Source organism: Henckelia pumila, chromosome 4 (genome assembly GCF_033568475.1).
Source record: "Henckelia pumila isolate YLH828 chromosome 4, ASM3356847v2, whole genome shotgun sequence".
NCBI classification, from domain to species: domain Eukaryota; kingdom Viridiplantae; phylum Streptophyta; class Magnoliopsida; order Lamiales; family Gesneriaceae; genus Henckelia; species Henckelia pumila.
Window position 1 is genome coordinate 133,829,142 of NC_133123.1, and position 20,570 is coordinate 133,849,711.

Here is a 20,570-nt window from a genome sequence, read left to right on the forward strand (position 1 = left end):
ATCCAATATGCCCTTGTGTTTTCATCAAAAAAACAACATCCGGATGTGTAATTATTGCTGTATATGTTGATGATTTAAACATCATTGGAACGAATAAAGAAATTCAAGAAGTTATGATGTACTTGAAAGAAGAATTTGAAATGAAGGATCTTGGAAAAACCAAGTACTGTCTGGGTTTGCAAATCGAACAAAAAGAATGTGGAATTTTTGTTCACCAGGCAAATTATACAGAAAAGATCCTTAAACGTTTTAATATGGATAAATCAAATCCATTAAGTACTCCAATGGTTGTAAGATCATTAAACATAAAAAAAGATACATTCCGTCCATGTGAGGATGATGAAGTTATTCTTGGTCCAGAAGTACCATATCTAAGTGTCATTGGTGCCCTTATGTATCTTGCAAATTGCACTAGACCTGATATATCTTTTGCTGTAAATTTATTGGCAAGATTCAGTTCATATCCAACAAAGAGGCACTGGAACGGAATTAAACATATATTCCGTTATCTACGAGGAACGACAGATTTGAGACTTTTGTACTCAAAAGACACCAATCAAAGTATCATTGGTTATGCTGATGCTGGATATTTATCTGATCCACATAAGGCACGTTCCCAAAACGGATATGTATTTACTCGTGGAGGCACCGCAATTTCTTGGCGTTCACAGAAACAAACACTCGTAAAAACTTCATCAAATCACTCCGAGATTATTGCATTACATGAAGCAAGTCGTGAATGTGTGTGGTTAAAATCAATGACACAACATATCCAAACTTCTTGTGGATTATCAGTAGACAAGAAGCCTGTGACGTTGTATGAAGACAATGCTGCATGTATTTCTCAAATGAAAGAAGGATACATCAAAAGTGACAGAACAAAACATATACCCCCAAAGTTCTTTGCCTACAATCAAGAGCTTGAGAAGAATAAAGATATTGATATATGTTATATTCAATCAAGTGAGAACTCATCAGATCTCTTCACAAATGCACTTCCCACGACGATATTCAGAAAGCATATATACAACATTGAGATGCGCAATCTGCGGAATATGTGAAGAATCACTCATGTTAACATGAGGGGGAGTTTACGTGGCTGCATTCTTTTTCCCTTACTATGGTTTTTATCCCACTGGTTTTTTCCTAGTAAGGTTTTTAACGAGGCAGCATAAAACACGTAATAAAGACAATCATCATATGACGATCATCATCACAAGGGGGAGTGTTGAAAATATATTATATTATATTAGAATTGTTGAAAATTAAGTTGTATTATTTTGAAAATTAGTGTGTGATGATGTAGATGATGATGATTTAATTTTTGGACTAATCTCCCATTGAGATCTATAAATAGGTCTCTCCATTTGTGTAGAAAAACACAATTTGAGAGAATAAATTTAAAGTGTGGAGTTTGAGAATATTTTGAGTTTTTGAGTTTTATAAATTTTACTTTCACAACAGAAGATCATTTTTGACAAAAACCCATTTTTAAAAAATCATCATGCTTCTAAAAATCAAGTGACGTCGGAAAGCTAATATATATATATATATATATATATATATATATATATATATTAATTTAATTTTTTATGAAATTGGAAGTCGAAAATGCTTTTTTTTATGAGGTAAAGTGAATACACTCCAAACTAATCCAATTACGGTTAATGAAATCCTATCATATGAGTAATACCTAAATCATTCATCTAAGAGTTCATATCTGAATACACATGCATAATTAATATTATAGAATTGACATTACAAATCATAAGTTGTTATATCTTCTATTAGAATAATATCTTTAGGGTGTGTTTACTTGGCTTGATAACAATAGGATAAGCTTATTAATTCAACTCCATCCATTGTTTACTTGTAAAAAAAAATAAAATATCTCAAAACTCAAGGCCCGTCATTCAACCCTAATTCATGGTATTAGTCATCCTTAATTACACAAGGGATAACACATGCTAACCCATATTTGTGAAAAAAAATACATATAAATCCTAATCTACCCACCTTCAATTATTTTGTTTCCCTCCCAATTTTTTTCGGTCTCTCTCTTTTTTATTACTCAATTTATCAATTTTATTATTTTTGAAAAAATACATATTTTTATACCTAATAATTTTGATAAATGAAAATGCCTCCGTGTGAATCAATAATAATTTAATTAGTAAAAAATAACTCAATCCAAATTATATGAATACAAAATCAAGCATAAGATTGTATATCATAAGTGGAGGGTAAAACTGTCTTTCATCATTCAATCAGTATTTCAATTCCATAATTAATAACTCGAAGTAAACATGTTATTGTTTATCCATCATTATTTTAAATCCTTCAAAATCATTTTCATAATCATAATATAATTTATCCACGTGTAATCTCATCCACTAAGTAAAGGCAGCCTTAAGATAGCTTGAACTAAACCCAATAACATAAACCAATTTCGTTATCTTAATTATTGAAACGGATACTAGTGATGGGCTGTCTACACATATTTAACGAATTACGAATTCATTTCATGGTGGCAACTGGCAACACTAAAAAATAATGAAAGAATCTTACTTCATATATTTCCATCTATATCTTGCTTTTGATCATTTGTGTCCTTCAAAATCCGATAAGTGATCATAATTCACGATTCATTTCCAGAGTAATTTACTTCAAATCTTTTTGACAAAATGACCATGAAATCAACATCTTTTTTCCACAAATGAGCCAATTTTCTACATTCTTACACAGAACAAACCAAATTTTAAGTTGGCCAAAAACTAATTTCAGTACTAGCTAAAAGCAAGCAGGTGAAAACATTCAAGAGCTAGTGAATTTAGTGACGGCCTTGGTCCCTTCAGAAACGGCGTGCTTGGCCAGCTCACCGGGAAGCACCAGCCTCACCGCCGTCTGGATCTCCCGGGAAGTGATCGTAGGTTTCTTGTTGTACCTCGCCAGCCGCGATGCCTCCTGCGCGAATTTCTCGAAAATGTCGTTGATGAAGCTGTTCATGATCCCCATGGCTTTGCTCGAGATCCCGATGTCGAGGTGCACCTGCTTCAGCACTTTGAAGATGTAGATCTTGTAGGTCTCCGTGCTCTTCTTCGAACGTTTCCTCTTCTTTTCCCCGGCGACACCGCCGCCGCCTTCCTTGGGGAGTTTCTTGCCGGCCTTGAGCTTCTTCTCCGCCGGTGCTTTCCCCGCTGTTGGAGCTTTCTCCGACGCGGGCTTCTTCTCTGAGGCGGGCTTTTTCTCTGCGGGCTTCTTCTCTGCTTTGGCTGCCATTGAAGACGATAGTGCTAAACAACACTGTGTAGACTGTGGAGTGAGTGAGAGTTGAAAGCAAGAACCGCGCGTATGCGTGTATGTATATAGTTGGAGAGTTGCTGTGATTGGTTGGATGTGTGTGGCGCGGATTGGTTGTTTCCACCGTTGATTGATTTATCCAATCGGACGATAGAGATTGTGTGGGAATTAAACGCTTTTTTGCTGTTGTGCTATATGCTTTGGTTGTGGTAATACCCCACAATATTCCTTTTTGGCATCGAATGTTGAAAAAAACAGGAGAAGTTTCTATAATTTTGTGTTGTATATTCTCGTTAGCCAATTTAGAAGATAAATGTTACCACAAGTTTATTAGATTTGCTAAACAAACATCAAATACTCCATATGGACAAAACACTTTTTCCTCTAATAAATTTGTCATTTTCACAAACATGTTAGCTCTAGAATTATTATTTAACTGTTCTCTTCCATATTTACTGTTTACACTTAGTAACTTCATGTAAAATTCATCTATACAGTTGTTAACCCATAAAATGAAATATTATATGAATTAAAGTTCCTTGGCCCAGTTTCTAAAAATCATGCAGTCTAAATGGTTCGGCCCACCAGGTGAAGCCTACAAGACGAAAATCCATCAGCAAGGAATGAAAAAAAAGTTACATTTAAAAGAGATGACCAAGTCAAAAATCAGTTGAAAGAAAAATGGCCCATGTTGAGAGATAGTGGGGCGGAAGTTATGGAATTGGGAACAAATGAGCCGTTTGAAGAGAGAGGGAGACAGACATCATCTCATCAACACATAGCTCTCAAAAAGCTCTGTATTTTCAGCAATCTTTCTGCAAAAATTTCGTACCTTCATCTTGTCATTTTCTAGACATTTTAGTGTACATATTTAGCTTATTGTTGCTGGTTCCTCGAACTATTACAGCATTTACTTTTGTGATTAGCATGACAAGTACCTGTCATTTTGAATTTTCAGTAGCAAAGAATCAATATTCGGTTGCTATTAATAATTCTTCTTTTACTTTATTTTAGTTCTTTGGCGTTTACCGGTGGACTTGAGACCGACGATGAAATCGGGACTCATTTTCGCTTGGTTTTAGAAGTTAGATTTTTATTTTCATTTGTTATTTTCATTTGACACCACGTGCCTGGCACGCCTGCAATTAACCCGCTCGAGCCAATTATTGTGTGCAAACATATTTTTGGCACGCCCAGTGGGACCTTTATGGCACCGAAGAACCGTAGAGATCAAGAGAAAGGTAATGGCAAGTCATTACAGGGAGATGGCGCAGGGGGTTCTGTTTCGCAAGTTCCTGATGCAGAAATAATGCACATTGAGGGTGAAAATGTTGAAAACATTCACCAAACTAACGATGATGGAGGTCTCAATAGAGTTCCAGAAAAGTTGTTGGTTCCTGCTGAGCAGTTTGATTCCGTAATATCGAAAAAATTTGAAGAAATGGATATAGTGGTCTCAAGCACCATGGAACGTCTGGAAGAGGCCCATAGGCTGGTGATTTCAGCCATGGGGTTTATGCGAGGCGAGATGAGTAAGATTAAGTCCAGTGGGGAGTCTGTTCCTAAGGTTACTGTTACACAAGAACCAACAGTTAATCCAAAGAAAATGGTGGAAGAGAGCTATAAACCAAACGAAGGTGGTGGTTCAAATGGAGGGTTTCCGGCAGGTGATTTTCGCCGCCATGGACATTCTGGTTTTGTTCATCAAAATGAAAGGTATACGCCTCCTCATCGAAGTGAAGAAGAACAATGGGGGAGAGTTCCCACAAACCCACAAACCAGTGGAAAAGGACCCGTTATTCAGAACTTTTCAGTCACAAATCCAGGTGCTCAGCCTGGATTGTATGAGGAATCGTTTGTTCGACCTTATCCCATGATGACTGCTCGGGGGGCAAATACTTATTCTCACCCTTTGACTGGGCCAGCACCGATGGATCAGGATATATTGAGGGAAATGGTGCAGGATTTGTATGGACCAGGGATTAGGTCAATGGTTAGGCCAGAGTTCCACAAGCCTTATCCAGAGATCATTGACATTAATAATCCTTACCCCAAAGGCTTCAAGGTACCTGATTTTACATTGTTCTCAGTAGATGATGATCAATCTTCTATGGAACACATAGCACGGTTCACCATTCGATGTGGTATGTTGGCTAATTATGAAAACTTTCCGTTCTTTAAAATGAGGTTGTTCCCGAATACTCTTACTGGAACAGCTTTTACGTGGTACACTCAATTGCCAAGGAACTCTGTTTTTACTTGGCATGAGTTAGAAAAGTTGTTTCATACTCAGTTCTACCGAATGGAACCGGAGACTAGTATTGCTGATCTATCCCGATTAACCCAAAAATCTGGAGAAACAGCATGGTTGTTCATTGAACGATTCAAGAAATTAAAGAGCCGTTGTAAAGTGTTACTTCCAGAACCTGAATTCGTCAAATTGGCCCAAAGAGGATTAGACTTTGAGTTGAGAAAGAAGTTTCAGGGAACTGAATTCCGTGATTTCTATGAAATGGCCGCGAAAGTGGCTGAGTATGAAGAGCTCCTGCAAGAAGAGTCTCGAAGGAAGAAAACTACTGTTGGTTCTTATTATCAAGACGTGGAGAATGTTTCATTGGCAGAGGTAGGTAAATCAGGGTCCGTTGTATGTCAATCTTTAAAGTACAAGGCAGGCGAACCAGTAAAGTCAGGTTCCTCAATAATGCAAGGTCAGAATGCCGTACAGTACACATTTGATGTGTCAAAGACAGAAGAGATATTTGATTTCCTGGTCAAAGAAAAGTTTATCACTTTTCCAACAGATCATCGTATCCCAACGAAAGAGGAACTGAAAGGAAAAGAATACTGTAAGTATCATAATTCCTTTAATCATATCACTAATGCTTGTTGGGATTTCAGGAACATTGTCCAGGATATGATTATGAAGGAAATATGAAGTTCCCTGAAAAGAAGGACATGTTAATAGACAAGGATCATTTTCCTCCAGTGGCTCACGTGAACGTCAGTACTCCGGATCTAAGAAACATCATCAACCAAAAAAGAGAGTTTCGGCGAGACAAAGAGATGCATATGAGGAAATCAGTGAAGCAAGGTTGGGTTCCCAAAGATATGCTGTTTGAGGTCAGAAAAGGGAACTATACAGATAAGACCAATTGGCGTAGAAATAATGACAGGATTCAGGAACATAGAGAAAGAACAATGGACAATAGGCCAAGGAATTCTTTTGATAGTTCCAAGCGAACATGCTTAGGGGGCAACAAGTGGGTTCCACAATAGACAAGAGCATACCATCAAACCAGAAGGTCATTGTCCACGAAAATGAACTGTGGTCAAGGAAATAGAGATTTGCAAAAGGATAAACCGAGGTTTGTTGTTCCACCGAATATGCAACCTGAAGGACAATGACAGTTGTTACGTCATAAGAAATTTCCTTTGCCGCTCACAAGAACTCAAAAAATAAGGCTTTTACGAGTGAAGGCAAGGGCAAGCCGAGCTGGAGAAGAACCATCTATACCAAATAAAAGTAAATTTGGTAGAAAGGCAATAGAAGACAAAAAATTTGAGGATGATGATTTGTTGTCTGATGAGAAACCAAGTATCAAGAAACAAGTTAGTTTCCAAGTTGGCGAATTCACCATATCGGTGGATTGTGCCACTGGGTCTATGATTTTACCAGATATGTTTAAGTCCAAGGAGAAGCCGGCTGATCGAGTGGACTTAATGCAAGATGAGGTTTCTAAAGAACCATGTCATGGTGTTACTATAGAAGAAGAACCTCATAAACCAAAAAGAGTGGTTATTGAGAAACCTACTATTGAGATGACCAAGTATATCAGACCTTTGTATATCAAGGATCATGTAAATGGTCACCCAATATCAAGGGTTTTAATCGATAATGGTTCTGCCGTGAATATCTTACCACTAAGGGTGTTCAAGAACCTTGGGAAAGAAGAAACTGATCTTATCCCTACAGAGGTTTCTGTGACAGCATTCACTGGGAAAGCTATCAAAACTATTGGAGTGTTCCCTGCAGAGGTTTTGGTGGGAAGTAAAACATCGATTTCAGCATTCTTTGTGGTCAATTCTTCTGCCAATTTTCAGGCTTTGTTAGGCCGAGATTGGATCCATGCAAATCATTGTATACCTTCGTCAATGCATCAGTTCCTGATGTTTTGGATTGGAGATGATGTGGAGATTGTACAAGCAGATTCACAACATTTCCATGCGAGTTCCAGTGTGGTTGAATCTAGGTATTACAATGGTGATTTTGGGCCAATTAAATTCTTTGGAAAGAACAAAAGTGGCCAACCTAAATCCGTGTATATGGAGACACTGGAAACCAACAAAATGTTTAATAAAATTCTCAAGACCACGGTCATTGCGCCTCTTAGGCCGATGATTCAGCACTCATTGAAGGTGTTGATGATTGAGTTCCATCAAGTGGAACTAGAGGTAGCTGCAATGTGAGGCCTCGATTCTAATAATCTAATTAATCGTAATCCAATAAATGAGCATACAAGCTCCAGACATTAAACAAGATAAAAAAAAAATTTAATTGCTGTAAACAGTGCTCACTCAATCGGTAAAAATCTACCGATCGAGCGGCCCAAAATCCTGAATTCTTTGCCCAGACGAATGAAACCCCTCCGCTCGATCGGTTAAACTCTACCGATCGAGCGGGCCAAAAAAAATAAGTTTTCTGTTTTTGAAATTCGGGTGCTCGCTCGATCGGTAAAACTCTACCGATCGAGCGAGATGCTCTGTACCAGAAAAGAACTGATTTACTTTAAAAAAAAATCAAATCCCAACTCAATCAAAACACAATCCATCAATATACATAAACTTATTCAACATGCATAATCCGTTAAAAGTAGTTCTAGAGTTATACATTCATCCAAACTAATAGAAAATGCTTCAATTGTAGGTTTACAATACCAAAAAACATAATGAGTTTGAATTCAATTCAACTCCTAAACCAAGGGCCTCACTTCTACTCTCTCATCCACCTATCCATGATGTCGCTGGCTCGATTCTGCCCCACCTGTTGCCAAGTACACATACAACAAAGACAACAGCCGGATAATCCAGTGAGAATTGATATTCCCAGTAAAAGAGACTAGCATATAAAAACATGTAAATATACCACACATGATATATATCAAATCCCACATATTCTTCAAGTAAGTCATTAAATTGCGGAATTAAAATGTTATGCATGACTTTTAAAACTTCTGGATTATCAGACTCAGATAATCAAATGAAATTCTTTTTTTTTTCTTCTGTTGAGATCCCGAGGGTAAAATATCCAACAATCCCACCGAACTCCCCTTTCGAGGTGGACGAGGTATATTTTAATCCTCTAGACTCCAGAGCATTATAGTGAGTTAATCGACACTTGTAGTAAATCGCCTACCAAGGCCACTCACCTATAATCTCCAGATCATCTAATTCAAAATGAATAATCAATCGTCTCAATATGAATGCATATGTAATCTCATGCATTCAAATATAAATTCAATCATAAATTCATATAAGCATATAAACATGCAAGTATGTGATTTCTTCTAGGACACTCGAATCAATCCGGATTTGAGTTAATCGTCCTATTCTATTCCAAAGTTGTCTTATACCTTATTCGCTTCGAAGGTGCTTCAATCTGAAAAATCAATAATAAGGATAATAATCAATATCCAATCAATTCATTCAAAACTCAATCAAACTTCTTCGATCGATAGATAAGAAAATCGATACTGTACCGACTTCAATTTTCCAAACTGACCAAAGCTGCTATCTCGCAACTCTGTTGACTTCACTTCAATCTATCAGAAGAAGTCATAATGATCAATATCGACATCAAAAGCTCAATCAAACTCGATACGATCAACACATCGCAACGATATCCAAAACTCAAACTGACGGCATAACGGCTAAAAAACTTATCAAACCGAAAACGCAAACAGCAATTCAACAATCCAATAAACTCATAATCATCTCAATATCATCAAAACAATTCAAATCCTTCAAATCTAAAAGCTCCATTTTCGAAATTTCACAACAAAAATCATATCAATTCCAATCGTCGTTAGATCTTCGAACCGTCTTAGATATACTTCACAGCTATCTCATATTCATCCTCTCCGAATATAAATCAATTCTAAAGACATCCAAAAATTCAAGCCTCGCAGAATCGAAAGAAACTTACTTCTAAACGGAGCACTCGAGACAGTGATCGTAGCTATGCCTTCGGATAGAAAAAACTATCGAACGGATCGATCAAAAATGGAAATCCCAAAGCTTGAAATTGAAAGGGGCGATTTCCATGGTGGAGGCGAGATGGAGGAAGAAGATGGAGTGGAAAGAAAGAGTCAAATACATGCTTAAATATCTAATAAATCCATTTATTGCGTTTAGTCCCTGAAAATTCTGAAAATTGCATTCTAGTTCCTGATCCAAATTGAATCGGCCCTCGACTTCTAAAATCTCTGATTATCTCAAATAAAGTCCATTAAGATAATTTTGGGGCGTTACAATTCTCCCCCTCTAAGAATCGATTTCGTCCTCGAAATCAATTATAGTTCTATCACAAGGTCGAGGATAGAATCACAGGACTGCATTAAGAATTTACATCTCAAAACTAAGTCCAGAATCTGCATCCAATCTAACTCTGAATCATTCGTCTCAATCAATACGGTATCTCAACAAAATAGAGAAAGTCAAAAACTCTAGTCGATTACTTCATCAACACTCCGTCCGTCTATCAAAAGTCATCTCGTCCTCGCCAGAACATCCTTCCAATTCAGTCACATTTCGAATCATCTATCGTTCTAACTCATGTGACACAGAAAATTCATCTCGAAAATGAAAGAGATCTTCATCTCTCCTCGTACAACTTCTTGAGAGGTGCTTTTCATAAATCATCTGATCGCTGCCATTGTACGAATTCTCCACAAAATCAAGAATTCTGCCAACTAGTGCTAAGTCGAGCACTACAACTCATGGAAATTCCTCTAAAGTTCGACTCATCTGATCTGGCTGTACGTCGTTCTGAGGGTATCGAATCGAAAATAGTTGAAGTCAACAACAAAATTCTCTTCGAAGTCTATGCCGAAAGAACAATTACATCAAGATCTCTGCCTAGACTGACAGACTTCGGAAATTCATAACATCTGACAACCTATGACAATATATCAATTCTCCGTTCTTCATCAAAATCATCCCATACAGAAAACTGTAACGGATTCTATCAATCAATCAATCAAAATCAAACAGTAGATAAAATAAGAATAATTCCAAAATCTCAATAAGAAGAAATCCCAGCACTAAAAGATCATCAGCACTGAAAATCAGAATACATGAGAGCGGATAATCAGAAATTCCATCATCAGATAATAAGATCAAAGAAATTCATTCGGTCCAATCAGAATTCAAACATTGAATTAAGCAAACAACTGATCGGCGTACAATTCTAAAAAGATTGTAGAAAGCTCTGTACGATCAGTAAACTTCTCATAACCAGAAAACAAGAAATTCATCAATAAGAATTCCTAATTTCAACTAATACTTCTGAGAGATTCGGTCAACAGAAAATTCTTCCACAATACAGGAGTATTCGTCAAATCAAACGGCCTGTCAAAAGTTTAAAATGGCCAGACCTCAATTCGAAAACGATTCTGAGAAAGTTCTCTCTTCACGAACCTCCTGTAGATAAAATTCGGATCCCCATTCAGTGTCGAACTCGTTCTGACAATCGGGACCAATCTAGAAGTTCATTCTGAACACTACAGTCGTTCAATAACCACTGGCACATCAACCAGTTCAGGTTACAATCCAATACATCAACTGTAAAGCTTCGAGAGTTCGTTCATACTATTCTGTAACAACAGTCATTCTTCAGAATAAATCAAGAATTCTTAGAATCGAGAATTCTTAACGGAAGATTCCATTACTCGATCAACGATACTCAGATGACATCTCATCTCAGACTCAACAAAGTAGCCTTGCTACGAAAATCATCAAAATGTGATCCCAATTCCATTCTGAATCAGAATAGACTGTACAACAGAAAATCGGATCGTTCTCTCTCTGACTGTTGACGGTTCAAAACATCAGAAGCCATACTTCGAACTTCATGCTTTCTCATCCTCTATTCGATCTGATTCTTCAATTAATCAAACATCTTCCGATCGTCTGGAAGAACTCTGAATAAACTTCAAAGTGCCAATCCCCTGATACTCTGTTTCAAACCAAAACATCTGGCACAACAAAAGTTATTCGCTAATAAGGAATCAATATAAACCTAAAACTTAGATTATACTCAGATCTAATCTATATTCATCGGATTCTGAAAGGTCGAATCAGATTCCAAAGCGTTCTCAATCTTCTCAATCAACTCTGGTTCGAAGTCGAATGAAGGAGTCAAGATAAACTGTAGCGACCCGACCCGGATCCACTACCTAATCAGAGTTAAGAGCATAATTAAGCATGCATTAAATAAAATCGCTGCGGAAGACTTAAATACAAGCAGACCGGCAGAATACAACCGGCTAACAAACTCGATTTATACAACCCAATCGAATTACTTAGATAAAAACCTACAGCTAAATACTGCTGTCTTCAAGGTCGCTGGCTCCTCCAGGCTCCTGGTGCTCAATCCTGCACCTACACCTGCCCCGTCGAATAGGGTATCCAGATACACAGAAAATACTGGACGTGAGCTCTAAGCTCAATACGAAAGCACGGATAAACATACAAATATGATGCATGCAAATGACAGGGTATCCATATCTGGGATAACTGTATACAACTGCTCAGACTGGCGCTGGAATATAAGCTCGTCACATCGGGGTAGCTAACCACTGTGCGCGACCACTCATTCCCGAATCATGGACGCGGACCACGGAGTCCTTCAGGTATCAGTACCTAAGGGTACTCGATATCAAACGTCCTAACAGGGCTGAGCAACCCTAACTGGCTCATCTCGAAAGATATACAGATGTACAGGCACAAGATGATATGCACATACCGCATAACAATAATAACATGCAAACACATAAATGCAACATATAAACATGCATATCCGCTGGCAATCTCAGTCAGTACTTACGTACCTTTCTAAGGCAGTCCTAGTAGTCCCACTCTAGGTTCCAAGCCTATCATCAAGTCTACAATACAAATATCCATGCATCATTCAATAAGCTCTAAAAGCCTTAACTAAGCTATTGCATACTCCTAAATAATTTAAGGAGACCATAGCTATACCTGCGTCTGTCGTCAGCCCACTGATGACGACTATCCCGTAACTAGGGCACTCCCCTGCTGCAAATCCACAGCCTCGAACACGGCTCTACAACACGTGCACTGCTTCGCTACTATGTCAGACACTGTCTAATTATACTAAAACAAATATCCTACTCCAACTCTAGAATAAGAGTACCCAAAACCTTAAAATAGGACCACGAGGGCGAGGAGAGAATTCGGAATTGGCAAGAAATGAATGCCTCGGACCTTATATTTATAGGCATCGATCGGAACCTCCGATCCTCGATCGGAACTTCCGATCCTTGATCGGAACGTCCGATCCTGCCATCGGAGCTTCCGAACATCCTTATCTGCCACATGTCAAAATCTCACTGGTTGACTTCGGATAGGGGTGATCGGAGCTTCCGATCCTGTTCGGAGCTTCCGATCAACCACACGTCATGGATGACGTAATTCGATCGGAGCTTCCGATCACCTTCGGAGCATCCGATCCTAACTTCGGAGCTTCCGATCTGTCTGACCCTCTGGACCATTTCTGATCATTTTAGGTTTATTTCCAGGCCCCGTTAATCCATTTAGAAGTCTCCTTAATCACGTTTTACTAAATCTAACATGATCACACGATAATTACTCATTATCGTTAATTCTGGATATGGGCCACTACATTCCCACCACCTTAAAAGGATTTCGTCCTCGAAATCTAAGGTAAACCTCGGGACTATAGTATAAACCATTCGTCCAATTCATTAGTAGTTCCGGTTCAAAACATCTGGTCAAATAACCTTCGACAATACCAAACCTCGCTAAACCTGCAAGGTCTGTTCATTCACTGAACCACATCAGAACATAAACTCGATTTATAATTCGCACTGATTTCAAACTCGTACGCTTTTAACGATCACTCTGGAAATCACTGCCTTCTTATCAGCAATCCTGCGAGAACCGAGTAACACTGCTGACTATCTTCAGTTATCCATCGATAACCGAAACAACATGGCACCTTCGGTCCAAATTACCGACTGTATCAGCCACCCTGCCTACAAATCTTAGCGATGACACTCCTGCTAAGATCGTAACTAGCCATCAGCTATTCTCTAGACATGCACGAACTCCATCGCTGCCCACGATAAAACCAGATACAACACATTGTATTTCACTAGTGTAACGATAACATCGCATCCCTTGACGTTATCGCAAAACTCTAAACAAATCGATCTAGATTTGACTCTCGGTCAAATCCTAAATATCCCTTTTTCAAGAACTCGTGTGGGTTACTTTTTATCACGAAGGATAAAATTTATCTTCCAAAACAGTACTTTATGCGAATAGAAATGGCAACTACCGGCCACCAATTTGCAAAGCAATCGCATCACTGCCACCACTCTAACCATCTGAAATCCTTAGACTGATTGCGATAAACTTTGATCTGAATCCCGCTATCGTAGATAGCATCTACTTAATCATATTAGTCATCCTTCCATGGATAACAACAAAATCCTGACAATTCCTGGCGTCATAGTACGTACTTTCAGTACTCACCCTGCCATTGGCCAACGAATGTTCCCAAAGAACAACAACTAGCAAACAGAGATTTCTAACCCCAATTGTGACAAAATCCTTATTCACAATTTCTTGTCTAAATGCATCCTTCGAGGTCGTCGCCTTGAAATTCACTATCATCCTGCTGAAACTCCCAGATGGACCAACACCATTCTCAGCAGTAGTCTATATCAGATGCTTACTTCTATCTCGAAACTAGAAATAGTATCGACGAAAATGATTCGGGTTAATCCTGTTCCAGATAACCAAATCCTTGGCTCCCTAGCTGGGATAACCAAACGGATTCAACTAGATCCCGCACAAAATCTATCAATACTAGCGGCAATCCCGCTATCTCAACCTCTCAATGACACATCATATTAGAACGCACCGGGATATCAGTGACAACAATCCTGCCAGACTCAGAAACACAAGTCTCAGCTGTTGTCTCATCCCATGAAACAACTAATTCAAACCTGCTAATGTTCATTGAAATCCATAAGCACTTGTCGAATCGCCTCTCAAGAACAAATCTCTAGAAATCTGCTGGAAGAATCCCAAGCAAAACACTCTGACCAACAGTCCCCAAAATTCGTCCACTGACAATCCTGGAACAATCACTGAATCCTATTTCCTCAAACTGGATCAATAATTGCTAATACCAAGCAATGCTCAGATCAAAATCCATCACTGGTAGCCAAAGCAACGTTACCAACAACTACGATCACAAGAGCCAACTAATGACCACTTCCGTGATCCGCCGAATCCAAAAGTCTCGATTCCCGCATTCCTGGAGATCCCTTAGCGACTAAAGAATTTCCTAAATGCACGTGAATCGTTATATCAAAGCATACCATAATTAAAGTACCATTCCCAGTACTTCTTGATTCACTATATCCCATCTGTACCGATTGGAATAATCTGATCAATCAAATCGATATACTGTAGCTCTCGCCATGCCTGACGATATCAACCCTAATCAGACAATCACTGATCAATGAAACTCTCATGGCTCGATCAATATCGATGATCTCACTGCCACACGTCCGCATATCCCAAATACTTGAAATAAAAAGAATCACAGCTGATTCAATCACTCATCTTTGACAGAGTCAGACAACAGTTACAAGTAGTCACTAACGCTAAACATGCACCAGTCTAGACATACTATCACTGTCTATCTTCATCCAAGATGATCATAAGGACTTGTTCAATCCAAGCCGCAATACAAGTCCGAAAATATTTCAACTATCGTTGAACATGCTCCTGATAACTATATCTCTTGCTAAGACTGCAACAAATCGAGACTGAGGTTACTTGTCGCGGTGTCCCACCTGAAATCACCACCAAGTGTACACTGGCATAAATCACGCTATCCTCACGCCTCAAATAGTCATGTACAATCCTTAGCATCGGATATAATTTATCACTGAAGGAAACCATCAATGCTGAAAACTACTCATCCCCGAGTCAAATGTTTTCAGGAATTTCACAAACCCATCTCCTGGATAACCCTTATCACAAGAGTATCCAAATACCGACTAGATCCACTAGTCTAGCAGTATCCAATAGACTAAAACTGTCTGCTCAAAGTACGCACTCGTCAAGGAAAAATCCCTCCAAGACTGGTCCTTATGACAAAAACTGCAAACCAATATCTCTGACGACAGTCAGACGATATCTAAACCGCTGATACCTAACCAGGCATCTAATCCAATGTCATATCCCATCGTGACTGTTACCAAAACTCTAGACTAAGTAGCCTTCCCACCGCCAAATCCTGAAGCACAAAGGCTTCCAGGCATTCTCCGAAGTACGAAATACTCCCAAAGTAACACTTGCATAGGGTCGCGCTCCATCATATCTAGTCATGGTCATAGTCCACAACTCTTGGCATATACTCGACTTGGTATCCCGATGAAATCCCATCATCACGAAGTCTCAACCTATGAAGGTAAATCAGACTACTGTCCTAAGGAAACGACTTAGAACAAAAACTCAAAATTCCAAACAAGATCAATATTCTCATGCCCCCAGATGAATTACCTAATCAATGGCACTAACCCAGTCAAACGACTAATTAGGTCAGCCCTAGGAAGACACCTAGACTAACCCCATGTCAATTTGTTACCGCTGGCTTACCCAAAATCCATGAGCTATCCTAGTTGATTACCAATCAACTAATTCCAAGCCAAACTTTATAAAATTACTTGCAATCAATCACGAATTGCTGAATAAGTAACACATGTATCATTACTTCAAGTTTGTACAATTTCTTTATTACAATCTCATGTAATACATACAGTATTCAAAATACAACAAAATGTACATCCAATAACTTGAACTGATACAACCAAATTCTGATGATTCATTACAACTAAAATACTGTTTACAAATACATCAATACAGTATTTAAAATTGTCGAACTTGTCTTCACTCCTTGAGCATGAAGCTTCCAATCGACACACGCATCGATACAAGCATACTTCCGTCCAAGTCTCTCTACATGTCCTCCAGCGAAGAACTCCGGAGAAATGGCACGTGATAGCTAACCAGCTATGCTCTGCGTCAGTGCATGTCAGTCGACTTCTTCTGCTCACGATCTACCATCAGCGTTCTTCTTGTATCCAAATCATGCTTTTGAACATGAAGTTTTCCGTATGCCTACCAAAAGCATCGATACAAGCATACCGGCAAAACCATGTTCTGCACGAGTTTACAGACCTTACGTTCGAAACCTGTCATGCCTTAGACACTCAAGGTATCTCCTGTGAAGGTCTATCTGACAATCTCTCCAGCTACGAGTGGAGAATCTTCAAGTACTGGAACCACATGGATTACTAAACACCATTCGTTCCAAAAAGCCCTCAGAGGTATCTGACGCGATATACTCGATCTTCCCTTCCAATCTTCCCTGGTTGAAATCCATATATTCTTCGATCAACATCCCAATGCATCGAATGATGAACCGTCCACAGCAGTCAGTCTATCTATCGATATGCTACTACTGGTGTTCTCATCACTGCTGCATTCCTTATAGTAAAGACTTATGCCGCAAACCTCGGCAATGAAAAACCAAATCTTCTTTCGCTGGGCCTCAATCAATCCTACAAGGATAATCAAGAAGTCTTATTATCAATTTCCTAAGTCCCTTGCATGCAGCTCTGATACCAATAAATGTAGCGACCCGACCCTGTCCACTACCTAATCAGAGTTAAGAGCATAATTAAGTATGCATTAAATAAAATCGCTGCGAAAGACTTAAATACAAGCAGACCGGCAGAATACAACCGGCTAACAAACTCGATTTATACAACCCAATCGAATTACTTAGATAAAAACCTACAGCTAAATACTGCTGTCTTCAAGGTCGCTGGCTCCTCCAGGCTCCTGGTGCTCAATCCTGCACCTACACCTGCCCCGTCGAATAGGGTATCCAGATACACAGAAAATACTGGACGTGAGCTCTAAGCTCAATACGAAAGCACGGATAAACATATAATATGATGCATGCAAATGACAGGGTGTCCATATCTGGGATAACTGTATACAACTGCTCAGACTGGCGCCTGGAATATAAGCTCATCACATCGGGGTAGCTAACCACTGTGCAAGACCATTCATTCCCGAATCACGGATGCGGACCACGGAGTCCTTCAGGTATCAGTACCTAAGGGTACTCGATATCAAACGTCCTAACAGGGCTGAGCAACCCTAACTGGCTCATCTCGAAAGATATACAGATGTACAGGCACAAGATGATATGCACATGCCGCATAACAATAATAACATGCAAACACATAAATGCAACATATAAGCATGCATATCCGCTGGAAATCTCAGTCAGTACTTACGTACCTTTCTAAGGCAGTCCTAGTAGTCCCACTCTAGGTTCCAAGCCTATCATCAAGTCTACAATACAAATATCCATGCATCATTCAATAAGCTCTAAAAGCCTTAACTAAACTATTGCATACTCCTAAATAATTTAAGGAGACCATTGCTATACCTGCGTCCGTCGTCAGCCCACTGATGGCGACTATCCCGCAACTAGGGCACTCCCCTGCTGCAAATCCACAGCCTCGAACACGGCTCTACAACATGTGCACTGCTCCGCTACTATGTCAGACACTGTCTGACTATACTAAAACAAATATCCTACTCCAACTCTAGAATAAGAGTACCCAAAGCCTTAAAATAGGACCACGAGGGCGAGGAGAGAATTCGGAATTGGCAAGAAATGAATGCCTCGGACCTTATATTTATAGGCATCGATCGGAGCTTCCGAACATCCTTATCTGCCACATGTCAAAATCTCACTGGTTGACTTCGGATAGGGGTGATCGGAGCTTCCGATCCTGTTCGGAGCTTCCGATCAACCACACGTCATGGATGACGTAATTCGATCGGAGCTTCCGATCGTTCATCGGAGCTTCCGATCACCTTCGGAGCATCCGATCCTAACTTCGGAGCTTTCGATCTGTCTGACCCTCCGGACCATTTCTGATCATTTTAGGTCTATTTCCAGGCTCCGTTAATCCATTTAGAAGTCTCTTTAATCACGTTTTACTAAATCTAACATGATCACACGATAATTACTCATTATCGTTAATTCTGGATATGGGCCACTACATAAACGTTCCATCTGTTCCCGACTCTATCAGAAGTGCAGCAATCATCTGTCAAAGAGGAAAACTGAAGTAGATAAAATAAGAACAAATCATCCAGCTTAAATTCTTAGCTGTTACAATCAATTCTCCGGATAACAATAGAATTCGCAGTCAGATTAATCGTCCACTAAAACTCTCTCTCCCAACTCATAATCAGTTCGTACTGCGACGATCAACTTCTATCTTCCAAGACCAGAGCAGATTACGGAAATCTTCCAAGCAAAGAAAAAGATGCTAGATATTTCGAGCAATAAGATCTCTGTGAGACTCAAATCGGAAACTAACATTGCGTCTCAAGCATCTTCAACTTCTTCGATGCTCAAGTTAACAAGGAGTTCTTCTGAACAATAATAAGTCTCAACTTTCAATAAGAAGGAGTGCAAAGCACCGAAAGGTCATCAATATCGAAGAAATCAATAATACTGAGGTGTTGTTCAATCTCTCCTTCAATTCAATAAGAACTGGTCTCAAAAATACAAACTAACCAGAAGAACATAATCTGCTGAGTAATCGTCTTCTCAACAATAAGAATTCTTCAAAGGATTCGCGATAGAATTCGCTAAATCCAAAAAAATCTTCAAATTCAGATAAGGACGTCGATCCAGATCAATTCATAACAGCTCTAGTCTTGAGGTATTCAATAAAATTCCATCTTCCTAGAGAAAGATCGAGGAAAAGACAACTCGATCTCAACAAGATTCAGACGTCAAAAGAATAGCATAATTGATCGACATGAAAATCTGCGAATAATACTTAAAGAATCTGAAAGATCAATACGGCTCTTCGAAGGATAAGAGATTCATCGATAAAAATACTCAAGAGCTCATTTACAAATCTCTGAAAGATTCGGTTCAAAGGACTCATAACATCGCAGATGCAATTCCAATTCAATCTGTACGATAAAATTCAAATCGGTCGTACTTCATTCTAAATTCGATCTCTGAAACCTCTTCCCTTCAGATTATCAGTCGATGATGTCTGATCTAAAATTAATGTTGAACTCATCCTCTCGACTCAGAGGCAAATCTGGAATCTCAACTAGAACAACATCAGCAAACTCAACAACTCTGTTAAATCAACCAACACGGCTTATTGAAGACATCATCTGCATACCTCAAACATTCCTCCGCACCTTTCTGTAACAAACGGTAATCGACAATTAATAAGAAAGGAATTCTTAACTCAGGAATTCTTACCGGAGGAAAAATCCACTCGTCTATCATCTCGGATCCGAATCTGGCAACAATCTGAAATCAACCTCGATTGCCCTGTACTCGGTTAATATACTACATCGATAATATAATCAAAATCTGATAACCGAAGTATAGTACTGTTTAGTACAATCAACTCCCATCGAAACAAAGTTCAAAAATTCGAACTAAACTCACCGCAACTAATTCAGATACTCAAAAGTAGAGGAAGTATTAATCTAACTTCTCAAAAAGAAGAAAAGTTGCATCAATATCTAACAGTATAAGAGTCGTAAGACCAAAATCGAACAGTTACCTGCTTCATCATCATCAGGAGTAGTTAGAGTCTGTGGATCCTCGCTAAGAGCAAGTACTAAAGCCTGTCGCAGAAACTCAGATTTAAACAACTCTACGAAACGACCAAACCTTGTTTCTCTAAGGCTTTTTTCTTCGATAACCACCAACTTTTCGCAATGCCTTGCAGTTGGTACTCAACTAACTGAATCCGTCGTTCGTCGGTGAAGTCTAGAGAATCAAACAACTGACCAATCCCTTCTAATCAGCTTTCACACCCAAACTCAATCTCAGAACTCCTCAGAGTTGAAGGGCTAAA

General features: G+C 39.1%; 1 protein-coding gene across 1 annotated transcript; it reads right to left on the reverse strand.

Annotated features, from left to right (window-relative positions):
• Positions 1-2,628: 2,628 nt before the first annotated feature.
• LOC140865027 (histone H2B.3-like) lies at positions 2,629-3,313 on the reverse strand. Its single transcript, XM_073269513.1, has one exon. It carries the CDS (start codon positions 3,277-3,279, stop codon positions 2,815-2,817), a length of 465 nt encoding a protein of 154 aa, XP_073125614.1. The 5' UTR covers positions 3,280-3,313; the 3' UTR covers positions 2,629-2,814.
• Positions 3,314-20,570: the final 17,257 nt, after the last annotated feature.